The 22,908-nt window shown below is 41.9% G+C and overlaps 1 protein-coding gene and 1 pseudogene across 2 annotated transcripts; one reads left to right on the top strand and one right to left on the bottom strand.

Moving 5' to 3' along the window:
• Window positions 1-8,026: 8,026 nt before the first annotated feature.
• On the top strand, window positions 8,027-13,623 carry NANOG (Nanog homeobox; the record flags this gene model as incomplete). Its single annotated transcript, XM_081084030.1, has 4 exons — window positions 8,027-8,177; window positions 11,483-11,751; window positions 13,017-13,103; window positions 13,240-13,623. 4 exons carry the CDS (start codon window positions 8,027-8,029, stop codon window positions 13,621-13,623), a joined length of 891 nt encoding a protein of 296 aa, XP_080940156.1.
• LOC308512495 (large ribosomal subunit protein eL32-like) lies at window positions 9,973-11,047 on the bottom strand (annotated as a pseudogene). Its single transcript has 2 exons — window positions 10,957-11,047; window positions 9,973-10,425 (listed from the first exon to the last, which is right to left on the bottom strand). The product of its transcript is annotated as a large ribosomal subunit protein eL32-like (transcript).
• Window positions 13,624-22,908: the final 9,285 nt, after the last annotated feature.

The raw sequence follows: 22,908 nt of genomic DNA, 5'->3' as shown, positions 1-22,908 counted from the left end.
AAAAATCAGAATGAGATTTTAAAGTTACTAGAAGCAGTCTGGGAATCTAAGGAAATAGCCGTCATCCATTGCAAAGGCCACCAGGAAGGGAAAGACTCAGTATCAGAAGGAAACCAGTGTGCCGAGGCCACAGCCAAGCTGGCTGCTAAAGAACAAGCAGCACCGGCATGGATCATCTTGGCCCCCGAATTACCTGAACCCCCAAAATACACTCCTCAGGAAGAGAAATGGGCCCAGAAAGAAGGGAGCAAGAGAACAATGGAAGGCTGGTGGATACTCCCAGAGCATAGGGTCTATATCCCAGAACAGTTAGCCCATCAGGTAGTCCTCCAGCAGCATGAACTCACTCATTTAGGAAACGCTGCCCTAGAAGCTTTGTGAGGCAGGTACTACCTAATTGCCCATCTACCCTCCTTGTGTGCTTCAGCCTCTCAGCGTTGCCTCCTCTGTGCTCAGAACAATGCTAAACAGGGGCCTGTGGGACTGATAGGAGTCCAGTGCTGTGGGCAAGCTCCTTTTGAGGACTTAGAAGTAGATTTTACAGAAATAGGGACTAGCAGAGGGAGTAAATACCTGCTAGTCTGTGTTTGCACCTTTTCAGGTTGGTCGAGGCATATCCCACTTGCACTGAAAAGGTGAGAGAATTCACTAAGGCATTGCTGAAGGATATAATTCCACGGTATGGAATGCCTCTGACCACAGGGTCTGATAACGGCCCAGCCTTTTTAGCAGAAATAGTACAACAGGTAGCCAAGGCTTTAGGAATTAAATGGAATCTATATACAGCTTACAGGCCTCAGAGTTCAGGGAAGGTGAGTGCATGAACTGGACTCTAAAGCAGCCTATGGCTAAGCTATGCCAAGAGACAACCTTTCCCTGGACAGATATCTTGCCTCTTGTACCCCTGCGGGTATGCTGTGCACCAAGGGCCAGGGTAGGTTTCTCTCCCTTTGAAATTCGATATGGTAGACCCCCTCCCTTAATTCTCCCAAAGGGAGATTTGGGGAAAATAGAGAACTTAGAAATCCAGAAACAACCACAGGATGTGGAAAACTGTTTTTGAGGTCCACAGGTGGGTTATTGACCGACTACTCATCTCTCTAGGAACAGCTGTACATCCTTATAAACCTGGAGACCAGTTTTGGGTAAAGGATTGTGAAAAGGAGCCCCTCAAGCCTACCTGGAAGGGACCCTATCCAGTCATATTAACCACCCCCTCAGCTCTTAAGGTTGCAGGACTAAACACCTGGATCCACCACTCCCGGGTGAAGGCAGCCCACCAGCCGAGTGACATCCAGTCTGAGTGGAAGGTGACCTCTGACCAGAAACACCCACTGGAGATCACCCTCAAGAAGACAGCAGACCTGGCCGAGCAACCTGCTCCAAGGAATTCAGATGACACCCTGCTGAATTCTCCGTAACACTGATCTTTCTTTCTTATCTCCTAACGTAACATGCTCTAGTATTTCTGGATAATCACTGGTTTTATCTAATAATTCTTTGTTGTTGTTTTTTAAAATTAAATCTTTATTGTTCAGATTATTACATTTGTTCCTCTTTCCCCCCCCCCCCATAACTCCCCTCCTCCCAGTTCCCGCCCCACCCTACGCCCTCACTCCCCACCCACTGTCCTCATCCATAGGTGCACGATTTTTGTCCAGTCTCTTCCCGCATCTCCCACACCCCTTTCCCCCCCAAGAATAGTCAGTCCATTCCCTTTCTATGTCCCTGATTCTATTATAATCACCAGTTCATTCTGCTCATCAGATTATTTATTCACTTGATTCTTAGATTCACTTGTTGATAGATGCATATTTGTTGTTCATAATTAGTATCTTTACCTTTTTCTTCCTCTTCCTCTTCTTAAAGGATACCTTTCAGCATTTCATATAATACTGGTTTGGTGGTGATGAACTCCTTTAGCTTTTCCTTATCTGTGAAGCTCTTTATCTGACCTTCAATTCTGAATGATAGCTTTGCTGGATAAAGTAATCTTGGTTGTAGGTTCTTGGCATTCATCACTTTGAATATTTCTTGCCACTCCCTTCTGGCCTGCATAGTTTCTGTTGAAAAATCAGCTGACAGTCATATGGGTATTCCCTTGTAGGTAACTGAGTTTCTTTCTCTTGCTGTTTTTAAGATTCTCTCTTTATCTTTTGCTCTTAGCGTTTTAATTATGATGTGTCTTGGTGTGGTCCTCTTTGGATTCCTTTTGTTTGGGGTTCTCCGCGCTTCTTGAACCTGTAAGTCCATTTCTTTCACCAGGTGGGGGAAGTTTTCTGTCATTATTTCTTCAAATAGGTTTGCCATATCTTGGTCTCTCTCATCTTCTGGCACCCCTATAATTCTGATGTTGGTACGCTTGAAGCTGTCCCAGAGGCTCCTTACACTATCCTCGCATTTTTGGATTCTTTTTTCATTTTGCTTTTCTGGTTGGGTGTTTTTTGCTTCCTCGCATTTCAAATCATTGACTTGATTCTTGCGCTCCTCTGGTCTGCTGTCAGGAGTCTGTATAATATTCATTATTTCAGTCCGTGTATGCTTAATTTCTAGTTGGTTCCCCAATGTAACATCGAGGGTCTCATTAGTTTTCTTGTAGATCTCATTAAGTTTATCGGCGGCTTCTAAACAGTTCTTGAGAGACCTTAAAAGTGTGGTTCTGAACTCTATATCTTCCATTGACAATTTTGTCCTGTTTCTTTGTCTCCGCATTTTGTTATGCTTCCTTGGTGCACCCCCTAGTGGTCTTTGTGCGCAGTCTTATAGTTAAACCTTGATTGTTGTAGCTAATACCAGGGAGGGTTTGACCTCCAGGCCAAGTGGCTATGAGAATCAGCTGTGTCTGCAGTGAGAGAACTTCTGTCCTCTAGGGAGGTGCTAATCTAGTCTTTGCCTGAGGCTATCCGGCAAATGCCTCTGTGCAGGACTTGGGCGGGGCGGGTCTCACAGGATCAACAGGGTGGGCCGGAGAGAGCAGTTATGACGGCTCTCAGTCCTGTCCCCAGGGGCTCTGCCTCTCTGAGTCCCAGCACCCGCTGCAAAGCTCGGAGAGAAAGCTGCACTCGCTCTGACCGAAGCCAGGCAGTCCCGCTTCTCCCGTTTGAGTCTGGGTCCCTAAAGACTCGCCTGTATCTGGAGCTCAGAGTCTGCGACTCCCTCCCGATTGAAAACGCCAACCGTGCCCTCCGCCGCCAGCCCGCTCCGCGCACTCCGCACCTCAGAATTTGACTTCAGCACTGCGCCTCCTCTGAGTGTCCGTATGCGTTTCTCTTTCCTCCTAGTTGTAGGACTTCCACTCAGCCAGTGTTCCTGTGGTTCTGGGTGATGTCCCTTCCGTTTTTTAGTTTCACTTTTGAAGTAGTTGTTCAAGGCAGCAAACTCCGGTGTTAACCTATGCCGCCATCTTGGTTCCTTCTAATAATTCTTATTTTGTCTTTTTATGAGTGCCAGTGTATTCCAAGACTAGTACCAGGAGGAGAACTCATCTGCTCTTGCTGGGACACAAAAGCACCATAAAATTACTGCTCCACACACAGCAAGGAAACAAAGGCCTTATCATAAATTGCTGGACTACACCTTGTCATGCCATCCTTTGCTCCTTGCTTAGAAACTCACTACTCAAATATGCTAGTCCAGGTAGTCCACGAGAAAACCCAATCAAGCCAGATTTTTGTTAGCTATACTTATCAGCCTGCGGCATGTTATGACTCTACTACCAAATGCTTGTGGTGTGGGGGGTGGAGGGTATTGGATTGGATAGGACCTGTCACAGCCAATGTGCCGCTAACTAATATTGCTCCTATTTGTTTCAGCAGTATGCAGGGCCAACATCCAACAGGTCACCTTCCAGATGAACTATGCAACTATACCCCCAAGGCTGAAAACACCACCTATCCCTGATTCCTCCTGCAGGAATATTCTATGCGTGTGAGACCACTGCTTACCTCTGCCTGCCTGAAACCAGAAGAACTCCCTACAAACCCCTCTGAGAGGAAGAAGCGGGATGCTAACCCCTTGGTCATCGTCCCTTTCCAGCAGGAAGTAGCTAAGAGCGGTCGTCACCCCTGTTCACCATAACATCCCGTGGTCATTGCTCCATAAGACTAAAAAAGCTTATGGGACAAAGTGGCGGGGGGGTGGGGGGGGGGTGGGGGGTGGGGGGGTGGGATGGGGAGGGAGCCAGTAAGCCCACAAAAGGGGGTGGAACCATATCTGCAAGACAAAGCCCCCAGAAGGTTATAAAAAGTGAAGCCCTCTGCATGTTACTTCACTCTGATTTGGAAATCATTCCCGGAGTCCACTAGTGTTAATAAACGGTGTCCCTCCCTTTCTCTAGGAAGCGTGCTTGGTATTTCTTTGGTCTTCTGCAACAAAGTAAGAAGTTGGATGTATGAAACTTGAGATAGGGGAATAGTTCTGTGATAAAGATATACATTTGAAAGTCAAAAGCATATAGATGTCAAACCATATAGAAAATCAAAAGCATTTAAAGTCAGAAGCATATAGAAAGTCAGAAGCATTTAAAGTTCTATGGCAGAATGAGATCACCAATGTAGTGCATGTAAATAGAAAAGAGGTTTGAGAAATAAGCTTTCCAGTATACCGGGGATAAGGAAGAACCAGAAAGGAAAATGAGAGAGAACCACCAGGTTAGTAGGAGGAACATCGGAACAGTGCAAACTAATTACAAGAGGAGATTCAATTAAAGACTTACAGATATTTTTTTTACTCCTGGTCACTTCTTTACTTCTTGGGTCTCTCTACTATATTAGTAATTTCAAAAAATGAGCAATAAATAAATAAATACTTCCTGGCCAATAGATGTTTGTTAAATTACAATATATATATCAACCAGGAACTGTTAGTCACTTATTGAATGAGCTTAGTAGGTGGAGTGAAATAATGTAAACAAGAAGAAATAGGATAAAGAGGCTCAATTGTATGGTGATGGCTGGAAACTAGACTTTTGATAGTGAGCATGATGTAGAACACATAGATGTTCAATTTTAATGTTGAAAACCTGAAACGTGTATAATGTTGTAAACAATGTTACTTCAATAAAAAAATAAAATTTAAGAGAATTAAAAAAATAGATTATGACTCGCTGAACACTCAGATGATGGTTAACATTGTTAGCAAAATGCATTTTTAAATTAATGTATGTACACTGCAACGTTATTGCACACTTAACAGGTGACAGTGGAGTAAATGTAACATTTATGCGCACTGAGAAACCAAAAAATGTGTGTAACTCATGTTATTGTGGCATTTGTTTCATTGTGGTGGTCTGGAATGGAACCCATATTATTTGCGACGTGTGCCTATAAAACCTAAAATAAGGGTTTCATTGAATCACTCACATTTGCAGCCGTGGACTCTAGCACATTCTAACACACCCCTCCCCCACCCATACAGTCTACCCAAACAAAACCAAGGTCTCCGACAGCTTCTGAAGCATTCTCGGCTTTATTCAAATTGCTTTCCTGGGCAAAGAATGTAGTAAGTCTGCCTTCTAGCTACCACCCCCTCCCTTTGTGTTTCTCATTCCGGAGGCTCTTCCACTAGATACAATGGGACACGGGCCGGGGGGGTGGGGTGGGGTGAATTTGTCCCGGGCTTTCATGCAGAGACCCCCATCAGCAAAGAACTTTAAAGCTGCTGGTACCCGCAGTTTAGAGAGCTGCGGGAAAACGAAGCCTGGTGACCTTGATCGCTCTCGTTTGCCAAACTGATAATTGAGAGCCAGGAAGTCAGGTGCTCCTCTTTATTTATTTCCCCCCCTCCGTTTTATTGAGATGTAAACTGACATATAACATTGAATTAGTTTAAGGTTTACAATATAATAATTTGATATATGTACATGTCACGAAATGATTACCACAATAAGTTTTGTTAACATCCATTACCTCGCATTCTCTCTTTTAAAGAAATCCTATCCTTTTTCTAATGAGACAGAGGCTATCTGCCTGAAGCACCCTGTCTTTCTACCCACCCTGCACTTGACTCCCCTATGCCAGACCCTCCTGCTCCAGAATGGTGGTCTGCAAAGACAAAGAAAAAGTTACATAGAATTTCCACCCCCTTGCTTGGACCCGGCAATATTCTTAGGTTCACAAGTTAGCATCTTTGAATTGTGAAAAAAACACACACCCAGCTTGCACAGGCGCAGAGCCAGCAGCTATAGATGGAGACCCACGTAACAGAGTGCATGGGGCAATTAGTCAAGAGTTGTATTTTAGGAAAATATATGCTTGCGATTTGCTAAGGGTTTATTGTAGGGGTGGGAGGTTGAAAAAGGGGGAGAAATCTTAAATTTCTTGGATGTTGAGTTTGGAAATGGGGAGGAAAATTGAAAGCTGTGGACCAGTGGTTCTCAACCTTCTGGCCCTTTAAATACAGTTCCTCATGTTGTGGCCCAACCATAAAATTATTTTCGTGGCTACTTCATAACTGTAATGTTGCTACTGTTATGAATCGTAATGTAAATATCTGATATGCAGGATGGTCTTAGGCGACACCTGTGAAAGTGTTGCTCGACCGCGAAAGGGTCGCGACCCACAGGTTGAGAACCGCTGCTGTAGACTGTTATTATTGTTGTCCTAAATATATTAGTGCTGGAACCCAACTCTAAACACTGTCCCTTCGGAAGGCATACCAAAAAGCACCGGGTGGGGAAGGAGTGTGGGTTGGAGAACATGACCCGATTGCCAGGCCAGAGGAGAAAAAGCTGATTAAAGAAGGAGCCAGCGGAGGGGAGGGGAAAGCCCGAAAATGATGACTGTTTGGGGAAAAGGGGTAGACAGGAGGGCAACCATTGGTTCTAAAAGGAACCTATCACAAACACTTCGGCAAGTCCACGATAGGAATATCATTTGCCTACAGATTGTCCTTCTTTAACTCCTTCCAATTGGGGTGGTCAATACATTTCATTATTTTACATCGAGTAATTCCCTGGCAAAATTAAAAGGTGGTGCTTTCATTCTATCACCTTGCCACTGGATTTAAATAAAAATCACTACAAAAGGTAATTTCAATCTTGAAGGTCATGGGCACAGGATCCTGGTGCAACTTCTATTAGCAGCCACCGTTTAGCACTTTTAATTCTTACAGCAACAGAGAAGGTACTTTTGTCCCTATTGATGGATGAGGAAACTGAACCTTTTTAAAGTGGCTGAACCAGGATTCTATCCAGTAACGCGTGTACTTCCCTGGTAATAGTACGCGCATAATTACTAACAGGTCACCAAAGAGCCTTAGCCGTTTGCCGCTTCTCTCCTCTGGCTTTCGGTGAGAACCAGACAACACCCCATTTGGAAGGACTAACTCATCTTTCTGAAAGCTAAAAAACAAGAAGCAACTTCAGTGGAAGTTGAAAACAAAGTGCTATTTTTGCCATCCATTTAACACACAATGTGTGTTTTATTGTGACCTCAGGGTGAGTCAAAGAGGAAACTGGAGCCAGTTGAAGGTTCTGCATATCAAGCCCGATTTCTAGGCGTCTAAAGATCAAGTAATTAATTCTCCTGGTGGGAGTTTCATTCACCTGAGGTAGCCTCAGGACCTGGAGGTGCATCCTTGATTTTAAAAGGTGGAAACGTGATGAATCCAGAAATATATGATTGCTGGGTTCATTGCACCGGTGGCCCGTTTTCTCCTTCCCCTCCCAGTCTGGGTTACTCTGCAGCTACCTTTTGCATTACAATGGCCTTGGTGAGCCTGGCAGACAGGATTAACCGAGAATTCGCAAGGGTGTGTGTGGGTGTGGGGCTGCCAGAAGAGGGCGGGCCTAAATTTGGTTGAGCCTCCTTTATAAATCGGGAGCCTTCAGATTTTTCATCTTTTTGCAAAATTGACTGGTTGGGTCCTGTCCCTGCAAAGCTGATCCATTTCCTCCCATCTTTTTGGTACTTTTACATCTGGAGATTTTCATATTTCTCTACGCTCTTCTACCTAAATACTGAAGCCTGGGTCTTTCTTACAATCTAGCTCTTTGGTGTTTTTTTTCTCTCTCCTCCAACCCAGCAACATGAGTGTGGATTCGGCTTATCCCCAAAGCCTGCCCTGCTCCGAACCATCCAATTCTAGGGAGCCTTCACCAGCGCCTGAGATTTATGAGCCTGAAGAAAACTATGCGTCTTTGCCAATGTCACCTGCTGAGACACTCCACGCAGAGGCTGGTAAGAAAAAACGGAATCCTCGACAGTCTGAGCTCCTGAAGGGAGAAGGGAAGAGAGAAAGGGGGTGGTGGGCAAGGGTCATCCTTTTCCCTCTGGAGCAATTACAGCCCATTTATAGAAGCAGGTGCATTATCTATTAATCCTGGCAACGCCTCTCCTTCCGTTATAATTCAGTGGTGCATGCCCTTTCACCTGCGTGCCAGGTGTCGGGTTGTGGGCTGAGACTGGGGACGTGGAACTCCGATCAACTGTATACTGCATGTTTGAGAACGTCTGTGCGCAGACGCAGTGAAAACAAATACGTGTGGTAAATAAACTGATGCTTAAGTCCGAACACACATTAACAGTAAATACTACTAAGTCAGAAGTGGGAACAGCGCAGCTTGGGGTCGGGGGCAGGGTGTCTGGAGGTGAGCACCCCCTTCCAGGTGCGTCTCTTCCTGGAATGCCAGGAATGGCATGGCTACTTACACAAATGCCACCTTGCTGAGATGTTTTCCCTTTCTACAGCTCTGTGAGCACGTGCGATGCTCACATCTCCTCAATCCCCAAGAAGTGTTCATTCCACTTTATGCTGGAAAATTTAATCTGCTGATAGTCAAAGTGGCTAGAGTTTGTAAGTGATACCCAGTTTGGCTTCCAAACCTGTATGAGGAATGCTGGGGATACTTAAAGCTGGTACCATTTATTTATTTTTTTTTAGATATCGGTTTGTTAAAACTGAAAAAGTTAAACCAACTTTTACCCAAGAGTGCCACTTTTAACATAGTACAAAACAATAGCTTAGCCCTGCCTTGTGTGTTCAGTGGTTAGACCAGGGGTGGGCAAACTTTTTGACTCGAGGGCCACAATGGGTTCTTAAACTGGACCGGAGGGCCGGAACAAAAGCATGGATGGAGTGTTTGTGTGAACTAATATAAATTCAAAGTAAACATCATTACATAAAAGGGTACAGTCATTTTTTTTTTTTAGTTTTATTCATTTCAAATGGGCCGGATCCGGCCCGCGGGCCGTAGTTTGTCCACGGCTGGGTTAGACCGTCGTCCCGTGCACCGGTGGACCTTGGGTTCGATCGCCGGTTGGGGTACCTGAGGAGGCAACTGATCTCTCTCTCTCTCTCTCTCTCTCTCTCTCTCTCTCTCTCTCTCCCTCTCTCCTCACTAAAGAAAAAAAAAGTCTTTGAGTGAGGATTTAAAAAATAATAGTTTAAAAACTATAAACTGAGTGAGGGAGGAATAATTTTGGAAATGAGGTTCCAGAGCTAATAAAGACTAAGTCTGGGGTGGAGAGGGTAAATGAGGGGTAAAAAAACAAAGAGGACAGCTGTAATACTTTCAACAATAAAGATAAATTTTAAAAAAGGACAAAGTCTGGGGGTAGAAATGGAAGCCTATTGAAATTCACATGTCCTGTTAGTCCTGGTATTTAGAAATGGTGAGTAAACTGTTGACTTTAGGATTTCCAGAGTCGGATCATTGGTTTATATTTTTATTTTATGTTATTTAGAATAAACACCTGGATTCCATGAGCTAAGACAGGAGGAAGGCTTTATTTGCCTTCCTGGGTCTTGCTTTTCCTCAGCGGGCGCCCCAGCTCCTGGCCCTCCAGCACAGAGCCTTCTGGAGTGACGGGTGCAGGAGCTAGCCTGCTGGACCTGCTCTCTAAAAGACGGATGATTCTGGCATTCTTTCCCCTTTACCATATCTGAGTTTTCTCTGATCGGGTTTTTTGTGTGTGTTTTTTTCCCCGGCAGAACTTTATGATTTCGTTAATGCAAATACAATGTGTACACAACCTATTCCTTTTCTTCGCTGCGCAGCCTGGCACTGGGGTTGGTGACTCTGAGGGCCAGCCGGGCTGCCCGTTCCGCAGGGGCTTTGTGGTTCTTTGAGGAGACGTGGTGAGCAGTCTCAGCTCAGTGAGATTTGTTGCACATCAGCAGCGCTCCAAGCTCCTTGATGTTACGGACCAGAAACTTCCAGAAGACACTGGGCAGCATGTGCTTGGTCTTCTTGTTGCTCCCATAACCAATGTTGGGCATCAAGATCTGGCCCTTGAATCTTCTATGCACCCTATTGTCAATGCCTCTGGGTTTCCGCCATTTTCGCTTCATTTTGACGTATCGGTCTGACTGGTGCTGGATGAACTTCTTGGTCCTCTTTTTGACAATCTTGGGTTTCACGAGGGGTCTGAGGGCAGCCTTGGTGCTGAGCAGGAGATGGCTGCCACCTCCGAGGAAGAGAGCTCTCTGATCTTTTTTTTTTATTGTTGTTGTTTTTTAATTCTCTTCCTCCTTAACTTGGCCCAGGGGCGGGTACCACTGTCGGTTTGATGTGCTGTAATGAGCACCATGCATTTCTTTACTAAGGTCTTGGTGGGTACCAGTTCGTTGTTGGGATGTGTTGTAGACAACATCAGTAATCCTTGTTTTTCGCGTACAACACCGAGTCCCAGGAGAAGTTGCCCATGTCCAACCTCAAGGCGCATCACTTGCTGCCTCCCCCAAAGTGAGACGGTGTGTTTATGGGGGGAGCAGGAGAGGGAGCAATCATAGTGTTGGCAGAGGGCCTCTCAGCTCCTATTTTCACTTCTCCGGGTGGGGCTTCCTCTTGCCCCCTGTCTTGGGGTGCATGTGCGGGTTGTCCTGAGATGTCCATGGCTCAGTGCTGGCTTGAAAGAGCTGATGATCGGTTTTAAAAATTATGTAGATAATAATTAAAATTACAAAAGGAAGTTACCATGGGACACTGTAGGTGGGAGTCAAGTAATCTGTTTTGACCTTTTTGAATAGCCAGGGTGTTGTCAAAGAGGTTTGGGTCCCACTCTTCCCCGGCAATATTAGCCATGTCCTTTGTGTTGGCCACATCCATTATTATTAGCCATGTCCATTGTATGTAAAGTGGTGACGCTGGTGCACGTACTGGATTGTGCAGAGGTTGGCAAGTTATTATTCGGGTTGCTTAGGAATTGTTACTACTTAGCTCTGAGGTTGTGAGGATTTTAAAAGTGCTTTGAAAATAATAAATTTGTGCTCAGCCAGTGTTGCTCAGTGGTTGAACATTGATCTATGAACCTGGAGGTCACGGTTCAATTCCTTGGTGGGGCACATGCCCAGGTCGTGGGCTTGATCCCCCGGTATGGGGGTGTGCAGGAGGCAGCTGATGATGATTCTCTCATCATTGCTATTTCTACTTCTCTCTCCCTCTCCCTTCCTCTGAAATTAAAAAAAAAAAAAGAAAATAATAAATTTGCAAGTTTAATATTTAAAACGCTTTAGAGGAAAGTGTCATTTTTATTCCCAGCAGTCTCTCCTCTTCCTTCCTCCATGGACCAGCTTATTCAGAACAGCCCTGATTCTTCCACCAGTCCCAGCAGTCCCAGCACAACACCACCTACTTCTGTAGAGAACGAGACAGGGAAGGAGGAGAAAGCCCAGGTCAAGAAACAGAAGATCCGAACCGTCTTCTCACAGACCCAGCTCTGTGTACTCAATGAGAGATTTCAAAGACAGAAGTATCTCAGCCTCCAGCAGATGCAAGAACTTTCCAGCATCCTGAACCTTAGCTACAAACAGGTGAGGCTGTTTTGCTGTTGTCTTTGCAATACGAAATTAAAAAAAGAAAAGAAAACTAATTTGCAGATAAGCATTGCTAACACCTTTCTATGCACTCTGTTTCTATGCAAACCCTCGCCCCCAATAATTTAACATGAAAATGGGATTTTTGTAACATATTTCATAACCATCTTTCATTAAACAGTCTACTGTATGACTGTGTCTCAATTTATTTAACATTTTCCCCTGTTGCACAAACCAAAATTGTGACAATGTTTCCAATTTTGCCTTAATCAAAAGAGGTATATACTCCCATCTTCCAGGTTAGGAAGTCCCTAACCCCAACACTGGTTCTTATTAAAGTAAAAATTGCATCTTTTGTTTTTCATCTGTGTGCATTTGATTTCTAATGAGGTTAATCATTTTTCATGCATTTTTATTTTTTCATACATTTATTGGTATTATATTCAGTGAAATATTTTTTTAAATATATTTTATTGGTTTTTTTACAGAGAGGAAGGGAGAGGGATAGTGAGTTAGAAACATTGATGAGCGAGAAACATCAATCAGCTGCCTCCCACTGGGGATGTGCCCACAACCAAGGTACATGCCCTTGACCGGAATCGAACCCGGGACCCCTTGGTCCGCAGGCCAACACTCTATCCACTGAGCCAAACCAGTCAGGGCCAGTAAAATATTTTATGGTGTGTGTGTGTGTTTTTTAAATCATCGGTGCCATACTTAGAAAGTTCTATATTCCATGATTTTATAACAGGTATAACTATTCTTGTCCCTCTGTGATCTCATTTTCTAACTGAAGTTTATAAACAACATGGAAATTTTAGTTTACTGTGTGCTGCAATACAATGTGATATTTTCTAAATAATTGTATGTTTCATAATTCTGAATTAAAATACCACTATTATCATGAAATATGTAATGTGCTCATATGGGGGCACTTTTTATTGCAAACAGTTTACCATTAACTGTAACCAATGGCATGGGTAAACCAAAGGGAGATGAATAGACACTTGTGCATTGCACTTTCTGGTTAGTAGAGTTGCAGTCTGTCTGGTTAGGTTTATAATACAAAAAGCAGCCAACTGATTTGAGGGGCTTGAAAATTCATTCATAGAATATTGGCTCATGATTTTTAAAAAGACACTAGAAATACAAATTTTATTCCTGAGCTTTAAATAGTTGTAATTGTCAGGGGGAAAAAATGTTAACAATATTCTTTGATCCCTAGCATATCTGCATTACTATTATTTTATGCTTTTCTACAGATTAAGACCTGGTTCCAGAACCAGAGAATGAAATGTAAGAGGTGGCAGAAATACAACTGGCCAAAGAACAGCCACCGTGTGACCCAGGTAAAGGAAACGTATTTATTCTGCTCTTCCCTTTCAGTGGCTTTCTGGTTTTGTCTATTGCTGAAGCTTAAAACTCCAGCCGCGGACGATTCTGATGTTCCTGCACCCTTTCAGTTAACCCCTCCTTCTCTTTCAGATGAGCTCAGCAACTACAGACTACCTGGGCCTCTCCTCCTGTCACCAGGGATGCCTGGTGAACGCTTCTGGAAACCTTTCCATGTGGAGCAACCATTCCTGGACCAGCCCATCTTGGAACTACCCTGCCTGGAATGGTCAGACCTGGTGTCCCCAAGCCTGGAATAATCAGGCTTGGAACAACCAGGCCTGGAACAACCAACTCCTTAGTTATGGAGAGGAAGCCCTGCAGCCCCAGATCCAGTTCCAGCAAAATCCTGTCAGTGATTTGGAGGCCTCCTTGGAAATTGCTGGGGAAACCTATGATGCAATTCTGCAAGCCCCTAAGTATTATGGTACCCAGCAATCCACGGATTCATTCCCAGATTATTCCATGAGCATATAGCCTGAGTCCACAAACACATAGCCATGAACATATTGTGATGATGGGTATATTACTCAATCTCAGTTTGGGCAGTGGCTGTATTACCTCTCCTAGGATTTTTCTATGTATCTCTGCCTTGATATGCTGCTTCTCATTATGCCTACTGTGCCAATTCGGAGGGTGGGGGTCGGGTATGATTGGAGTCTAAGTAAAAAGGCTTCTGTAGTCTTGCTGCTGTTAGACAAATGATAACAGATGCCTCTGGCTATAGATAGATATAATACTAGATCTAGTATTTGGATAACTCTAGATCTAGAATCTTAACTTCAAAAATAGGAAGTAAAAGAACAAAGGTGTGATAAAGGATTACTCATGTTTTCTGGGATTGGAAGGCTTGTTAAAATCCTCAATTCAGGTGAACGGTTAAGCTATAATATGCTTCACTGATTTCCTCTGCCCCTTTTGCTGTTTTACTACAACCTTTAATTTGTTTATTACTCAAGTATTTGTAGAAGATGTCTTTTGTATTTTGCTGTCATGACAATAATACCAGTTTGGCTGGTTGGTTTATAAGTTTACATACAAATAAATAAAACCTCTATTTTACCATTAGTTGGCTCTACCCTGATTTCACCCAGTGGTCTAATAATAAGTAAAAATTTGCTAAGCATGGATATTTATTAGATTTTTTATTGGGGCGGGGGGGAGGAATTTAACTGAAATCTTCTAGCCTTTGGGGAGCTTGCTATCTTAGAAATGAGCAAAGGAAAGGTCACCAGGATATGATGCTAGGACTGATTAATTAGACCTGAACAAACTTACTCCCTCCTTGTGTGTGAAACTACAATTTGTGGTCATTTTCAGTTGTAAGAAGAGTGACACATACGGAAGATCTGGAACGTCATAAGCAGAGCTCCTGGGTCTGTGAAGGGGCTGAATGAAGGGCAGCAGAGGGGAGAGGCAGATACTAGAATGTCAACTTGAAACACATGAGTAGTTCTGTGATTGCTCTTCAGTGTAATTATACCCTGCCAGAAAGAAGCTTATTTTTAAAAAATATATATTTTTATTGATATCAGAGAGGAAAGAGAAACAGAAATATCAATAATGAAAGAGAAGCATTGATCAGCTGCCTCCTGCACGCCCACTCTAGGGATTAATCCTGCAACCGAGGCATGTGCCCTGACAGGGGATCGAACCATGACCTCCTGGTTCATAGGTCGACACTCAACCACTGAGCCACACCTGCCAGGCATAAGCTTATTTTTAAACATTTAAAAAATAATGTGCTTTTATTTATTTATTTTTGGTTAATCCTCACCTGAGGATACCCTCTCCATTGATTCCTTGAGAGAGCTGAAGGGGAGAGATAGAAACATCCATAGGTTGCCAGGTACGAGGTAAGTGCCCTCGACTGCGCCATTTAGTCCATCTGCTGGTGCTCTAACCATTGAGCCAAATCAGATAGGGCAAAATACTTTCATTTTTGACAATTAAATTTGTAGACCAACTACCCGACTAGGGTTTAGGCACAATTTAATGTGTCATTTTTATGTATGGCTCTGTAAGTGTATTGATGTTAACACTGAAGAAAAAAGGATCAGAGACCAATACATAAATAAATTCTAGGGCTAATTTGAAATAGATTTTTCTCTTTTCAGGTAAATTATGTTCTCGGGATCTAAGCAGCCCTTTATAAAGTATGCTAATAATCCCCTTTTTACTGTCCTTTCCCCATCCAGACTTGCCCCAAATTTATTGGATTGGGGGCATGTTCATTCACTACTCTGCCTTTTGCTCCATAGAAACCTCCAGCTCTCTGGAGCGTCAGAGATGCAGAGAGTAGCCAGAGCAGTTTTCTTGGTCATTTTCCTCATGGTGTCCCCAACTGTCCAGTGTTCCTCTCTAATCTCATCCAACCCAATTATCTAGACAATTCCCAGAAGAAGAAGGCAGGGATAATTAACTTCTGCCAATCTAAGGACAACATGCTATTCCTTTAAGCTGTCAGATTTTTGATTTGTGTGCCATGTACTATATTATGGACCCAGGAGATAATTGAAACAGAAAGCATTCATTGAACAATGAAAATGCCATTTTCTAAGTCACCCCTACTTAGTCTTATAATTCAAGGAGAATTGATTCTGACTTTGAAAATAATTGATCTGTTCCTGCCACCTGTCCTTTTCACTTATATTTTAGATGTATGAGTGAAGGAAAAAGATTAAACTAGAGCTTTTCTTTTTAAAGGTAATTTGTCACTAATATTCCTACAAAATTCTTAGTTCTAAACAAATACACATAAAAGACAACAAATTTGAGGAAATCCTGAAAGGTGAGCCACAGCCTAGAAACGGGAAAACAGTTATTACAAAGTGCTAGAGTCCCGTCAGGACTGCGTGGCTCAATGGCTGAGTGTTGACCTATGAAACATGAGGTCATGTTTTGATTCTGGATCCCCACTGTGGAGGTGTGCGAGAGGCAGCCAATCAATGATTCTCTCTCGTCATTGATGTTTCTATTTCCCCCTCTCTCTTCCTCTCTGAAATCAATAAAAATATATTTAAAAACACACACAAACCAAAGTGTTAGAGCCCGGGACTAAACCATGCCATGGTACAATTTTACACACACACTCCTGTTTGCTTCTTGTGTTTGCTTTGGATTAAGTTGGGAATAAGCAAGAAATGGTTAAGAATTAAGAAAGATTTAGAGTGGCAAAAAGGACAGGAGAACCTATTAACTTCAAAGCATCATGCTAGATACTGAAGAAGAAAAAGGAAAGCAGGGAGAAAAGGGAAAATAAGATTGAAAGGAAAAGTGGGCAAAAGACTGATTTCTGATGTTACTAGTTTACTTTTGGAAATTAGCCATTTATGGAAGTGCCATTCATTTATTGTTTCTTATACCCAAAAGGTACATATTATTAGAGTAAAGATGGAAAAAACAAGGCAGAGGATAGTAAAATCCATAATCAAAGAACATTTTGATTTATTTTTTATAAAATCAGACATTCTGATCGCAACACTAAAATATGCTGTTAAAAACAATTTAAGCAATAGAGAAAATACATAATAAAAAGATTCTAGTGAAAATGGCTATTCAGTGATGAACATTTCCTGCAGCTATTTTGTATATGGGTGGTTTCACATGTGAATTTTAATGGATATATTATAACAGGATTATACCATATATTCTATCTCTGTGTCTCTTTTCTTTACTGATTTCAGAGAAAAGAGAGGAAAAGAGAGGGAGAAACATTGATGTGAGAGAGAGAGAGACATTGATGGAACCTGTGACCTTTTTGGTGAATGAGAAGACGATCAATCAACGGAGCCACACACTAGTACAATGTGTGCCCAGGCCTTACACTCTTTTCAAAACTTTTTGTTTTTATTTAGCATCACATCTTCAACTTCTTTGCATGTTAGAATTTAGAAATATATTTGTTTGAAAGAATCTAAGTATTGGTAATTACATTATAAAATAGTAAGATTCCCTATTTTCCCTAAATATATTAGCCAAGATTGAGATGGTTTCTTCCTCGAATATTCTCTACCAAAGCATTTCTGATATGAAGAAATGAATGGAATTCAGGTAGCTAAAGAAGAGAAAGATTAAATTTTGGTTCTTCCTAACATCTCAGTGTGACTTAGTCATTCCCTTAAAAAAAATACCCGACAACTCTTAATAAAATATTAAAACAAAATCATTACAGTTAACTTTGTTAACATCATGTTAACATTGATGTCTTTCCAGACACTTTCATGCATGCACATGACATAAACAGAATTACAGCACACTTCTCCCTATTCAAATATGGAATTATATCATGCATTTTGTTCTGCAGTCTGCTTTTTCTACATAAGAATATATCATAGTACAGCCTTGGCCAGGTAGCTCAATTGGTAAGAGCATCATCCTGATTTGCCAAAGTTGTGTCAGGGCATATACAAGAATTAACCAATGAATGCATAAATAAGTGGAAGAACAAATCAATATTTCTCTGGCTTCCTCTCTCTAAAATCAATTAAAAATTTTAAAATTAATTTATATAAAGAGTATATCATATCACAGATGTAACACAACTTAAGTTGTTTCTGTTTTGGTTACTTGCCACCAAAAATTATGTTGCTACTAACATTTTGTCATTTTAAACATGTAGACAGATGTTTTAAAATATGGAAAAAATGTTTTCATAAGTAATAGAAAATTTTTTTTAATATATTTTATTGATTTTTTACAGAGAGGAAGGGAGAGAGATAGAGAGTTAGAAACATCAATGAGAGAGAAACATCGATTAGCTGCCTCCTGCACATCTCCTACTGGGGATGTGCCTGCAACCCAGGTACATGCCCTTGACCAGAATCGAACCCGGGACCTTTCAGTCCGCAGGCCGACGCTCTATCCACTGAGCCAAACCGGTTTTGGCAGAAATTGAAATTCATACTTGAAATTGCACACTATTTTTGGATTGCCACTTTGTTCTGTTAACTAGCTAATTTATTAAAGCACTATGAGGTAATAGCAATTAAAAACACAAGTTTTAGTCTTTTTTTTTTTAAAAAAAAAACTTAAACATTTATAGTTAATATCTAAGAAGATTGCTCTTGGAGAATTAAGCTAATAGATATTAGAGCCAAATTCACCATCTGGGCAAGTAAGCCACCATAAAAGCTGGAAGAGGCTGCCAAAATGAATTAAGAGAAGTACAAAGCTTTTCAGCTTCTCTCTTTTGGTCACAGACTTAACAGACTATAAACTAGTACAATAGGACACAAGGTAAAAATAAAATTAATTATAAATTCACTTGCCATCCTCTCCCATCTTTTCTCTTCAAAATCTTGCTCTCTCCAGTCTCCTCCCAAAAGGTGGTTACTTCCAATGTCTTATTTTAGCTACCTTATTATACAAGGTGGGGCAAAAGTAGATTTACAGTTGTGACTACTTAAAACAGAGTTTATTCTTGTATTCTTACTTACTGTATTATTTTCCATACAAACAATTGTAAACCTACTTTTGCCCCACCCTGTATTTTAGCTTTTAAAAATCACTGGGTCTTGATTTTCAGCTTGCATTTCCATTCAGTTTGTACTTGAAGGAAACAAGCACACTGGATTGAGTTGCCTTGCGGCGGCTTCTGACTTCCATAGTTTGGATTCGAAGCTCAGAAGTGGGAGGAATATATAGTTTGCTTAGTGAATTTCAAGCACCCAATTCTCCCGGTAAAGGACACGTTTAATTCTGTTCGGAATAACCGTGCTATTCTTCAGAAAAGTTGGTGTCTACAGGGAAAAGGTTCGTGTCTACAGGGAAAAGTAGGGCTGTGACTGCAAACCCAAGGTAAAGGCAGACAACTGCCAGACAGAGGTAGGGAAGTGGGGGAGGGCTTTGCCTGCTCCCAGGGCCAAGTGAGCTTTGCCTCAAGCGGGAGATAAAGGGAATTTGTTAAATAAAGAAGCCAGTTGGGGCAGACAAAAGCTTCCGGGACAGGAAGTTGGTTGACTAAGGACACCGAAATTTAGGCATTTGAATAGGTTCCTCGGGGTGAGGTGTAAGTGTAACCTGATTAAAAGAAGGAGCAGCTGGTGGTCAGTCTCTTCTTAAAGGATTTCCTGGTATCTGCGTGGTTGTTACCAACTCTGTGGTCCTAGAAGGAAGTGTCCTTGAGAATTTTAGAAGGTTAACTACCTGGAAAATAACTTTAAAGATAGCACTACCTCCATGTACACTACCAGACAAGCTATCGAACAAAAAAAAATCTCTCTCTCTCTCTCTCTCTCTCTCTCTCTCTCTCACACACACACACACACACACACACACACACACACACACACCTCACAGGTCAAACTGAGAAGCCACAAGCAAATTAATTAAGCGCAGGGCATGAAGCATGGGGCATGCGATGGGTCGTACTAATGCACTTACGATAGGGTGCAAGTGGGGAAAAAGGGGTGCAATGTTCTGATGATCCATCTCTCTGACGTGTGTGGTGACAAGAACGAAGTACAAGGACTGCGGACCAGAACTTGAGGTTGAAGTAGGGCCAGGGTTCTGCAGAAGGAAGGTAGCTGGACACAACCACACAGGCGTGTACTGTCCGAAACACCGAGGGCAAGTACTTTTGGCCACAGAAGCAGCTCTCCTTAGCTTGGTGAGCAGCTATGGTATTTATTTTCACTGGTTGGTCAGAATACCTGTGAGGCTGGAATGGGTGTCGCCAATGGATGTCCAATTAAAGAGTTATGGATTTCGAGTGCTTCTATGAAGAAAAATTCCTTGTTTATTTTTTTTAAATATATTTTATTGATTTTTTTATAGAGAGGAAGGGAGAGAGATAGAGAGTTAGAAACATCGATGAGAGAGAAACATCGATCAGCTGCCTCCTGCACATCTCCTACTGGGGATGTGCCCACAACTCAGGTACATGCCCTTGACCGGAATCGAACCCGGGACCTTTCAGTCCGCAGGCCGACGCTCTATCCACTGAGCCAAACCGGTTTTGGCAGAAAAACTCCTTGTTTAAATATCTGCTACAGCCCTAGCCAATCTGCTCAGTGGATAGAGTGTCGGCCTGCAGACTGAAGGGTCCTGGATTCGATTCCAGTCAAGGGCACATGCCTGGGCTACAACTTGATCCCCAATAGAGGGCATGCAGAAGGCAGCCAATCAGTGATTCTCTCTCATCATTGATGTTTCTCTCTCCCTCTACTTTGCTCTATGAAATCAATTAAAAAATATTTTTTAAAAATGTCTGCTACATTAGTCTTCATCAGGATTAGGGAAATACAATTCATTCTTAACTTTGTCAATGGCTCTTTCCTGATGCCACTTGCATCTTCCAAAAGAACAGTGAAAAATAAAGTGAGTTTCAACTTGGGGAAAAAATCGTATAAGAAAACTTTACAGCCCTGGCCAGGAGCATCATCTCATACACCAAAAGGTTGCCGGTTCAGTTCCGGATCAGGGCGCACCACTAAATTGTGGTTTCAATCTCTGGTCAAGGTGTGTGAGGGAGACAACCAATCAATGTTTCTCTCTCACATCGATGTTTCTCTCGTTCCCTTTCCCGCGCCTTTCCTCTCTCTCTCTCTCTGAGTGAGGTTTAAAAAACAAACAAAACACCTTTACATTTATACAGCACTCTCTTACATGGAAAAATGTAAATTTTATTTGTCATGATCCTTAAGCTACATTCTGAGATTAACTATCATTTATAGGTAAAGAAACCAAAGCTCAGGAGGTTCTGGGGTTTTTTTTCAGCCCATCCCTCCCTGGGGAAGTTTAAATAACACACAATGTTATGCGACCTTCTCTCTTCAGTCCAAGTTGACTATAACCCAGCTCCATTAAGAAACTGCTCTAGCCTGGCGCACATGGCTCAGTGGTTGAGTGTTGGCCTGGGAACCAGGAAGTCACGGTTGGACTCCCTGTGTCAGGCTCTATCCCCGGGGCAGGGAGTGCAGGAGGCAGCTGATAAATGATTCTCTGTCATCATTGATGTTTCTCTCTCTCTCTTCCTTCCTCTCTGAAAATAATAAAAATATATATTTTTTAAAAACCTGCTCTATCTTCAATCCATTGCAACCCATTTTCTGTCCTTAACAAGCCATTGTCATAAAGCTAAAATTTTAAAATCACCTTACATTCATCCTTCATTAGTTTATTAAAAGAAATACTTGTTTTTCTTGGTGTTGAGATGAGGGATACTGCCTATCTTCTTAGAGATAACATAAATGATTCCATTCTTTTTTTGGAAATGTATATTTTTTAATTAAAAAAATTATTACTCATATTTATTTTACAGATGAGGAAACTGAATTGCAGAATTTATTAGAATGGTATACTAATAAATGCAGATAGCAAGTGGGCAGACATGCCTAGAGTACAGGTGCTGCAAACTCTTAAACTATAGATACATATTTGTGAATAGTCAGTCTAGAGATATGGAGATTCTAGTTAAAATTATACATTTTAAAAAACATATTTTTTTTTATTGGTTTCAGAGAGGAAGAGAGAGATGGAAACATCAGTGATGAGAGAGAATCATTGATTGGCTGCCTCCTGCACACACCACACTGGGGATCGAACCTGCAACTGGGAATTGAACTGTTGACTTCTTGGTTCACAGGTAGGTTGATGGCTGGGCAAATGGTTTAAGTCAGTAACCTTAAATATTATTTTACTTGACTCTAAACTAACATTTATAACAACTATGTGACCATACTGTGATAATTGCTATAAATGCACTCTCATTAAACAAGGTGAGATACTATTATCCTATTATAGATGCTAAGGGTTAGAGCAAGAGTCATGACTTCCCAAAAAACACACACCTAAGAAGAGCTGACTCCAGAACCCCTGGTCTTAGCTATACTTTTATATGGATTTCTCTCCATGTCAGAATGCTGTATTTATATTGCTCTATATCAGTGGTTCTCAACCTGTGGGTCGTGACCCCTTTGGGGGTCGAATGACCCTTTCACAGGGGTTGCCTAAGACCATTAGAAAACACATATATAATTACATATTGTTTTTGTGATTAATCACAATGCTTTAATTATGTTCAATTTGTAACAATGAAATTGGGGGTCACCACAACATGAGGAGCTGTATTAAAGGGCTGGGGCATTAGGAAGGTTGAAAACCTTTTAAACACACACAATCTTTTGTTCCTTGGCCTGTGAATGTCTCTCCAATTTTTACCTTGCAGATGTTTAAGGGTTTTTCTTCCTCTGCTAATCATGAACAGTGGTATTCCCTGGATTCTGTCATCAGACCTGTTCTGTTCTCTGTCCTCTTGCTTTGCCCTTGTTTTTATTGTATTTTATTTTTAAAATATTTTATTGATTTCAGATAGGAAGGGAGAGGGAGAGAGAGACAGAAACATCAATGACAAGAAAGAATCATTGATAGGCTGCCTCCCACATGCCCTCCACTGAGGATCTAGCAACCTTGACCAGAATGTGCCCTTGACCAGAATCGAACCTGGGACCCTTCAGTCTGCAGGCTGACACTCTATCCACTGAGCAAAACTAGCATCTCCATACCTCTAGGCTATTTACAAATATGTATCTTCAGTTTAAGAGTTTGTAGCACCTGTACGCTAGCCCTATCTGCCCACTTGGTATCTGCATTTATACTAACCTAATTCTGTGACTCAGTTTCCTCATCTGTAAAAAAAATATGAGTAATATTTTTTAATTTAATTTCCTTCATCACAATTTATCCCTTCGATGCCCTTGTCCACACAGCCCCCCACCACACCACACTGTTGTCCATGTCCATGAGTTCTCTCTCTTTTTT

Source organism: Myotis nattereri (genome assembly GCF_964212035.1).
Source record: "Myotis nattereri genome assembly, chromosome: 2".
NCBI lineage: Eukaryota > Metazoa > Chordata > Mammalia > Chiroptera > Vespertilionidae > Myotis > Myotis nattereri.
Note: the sequence above shows the minus strand (reverse complement) of the source record. Positions and strands in the feature narration are given on the sequence as shown.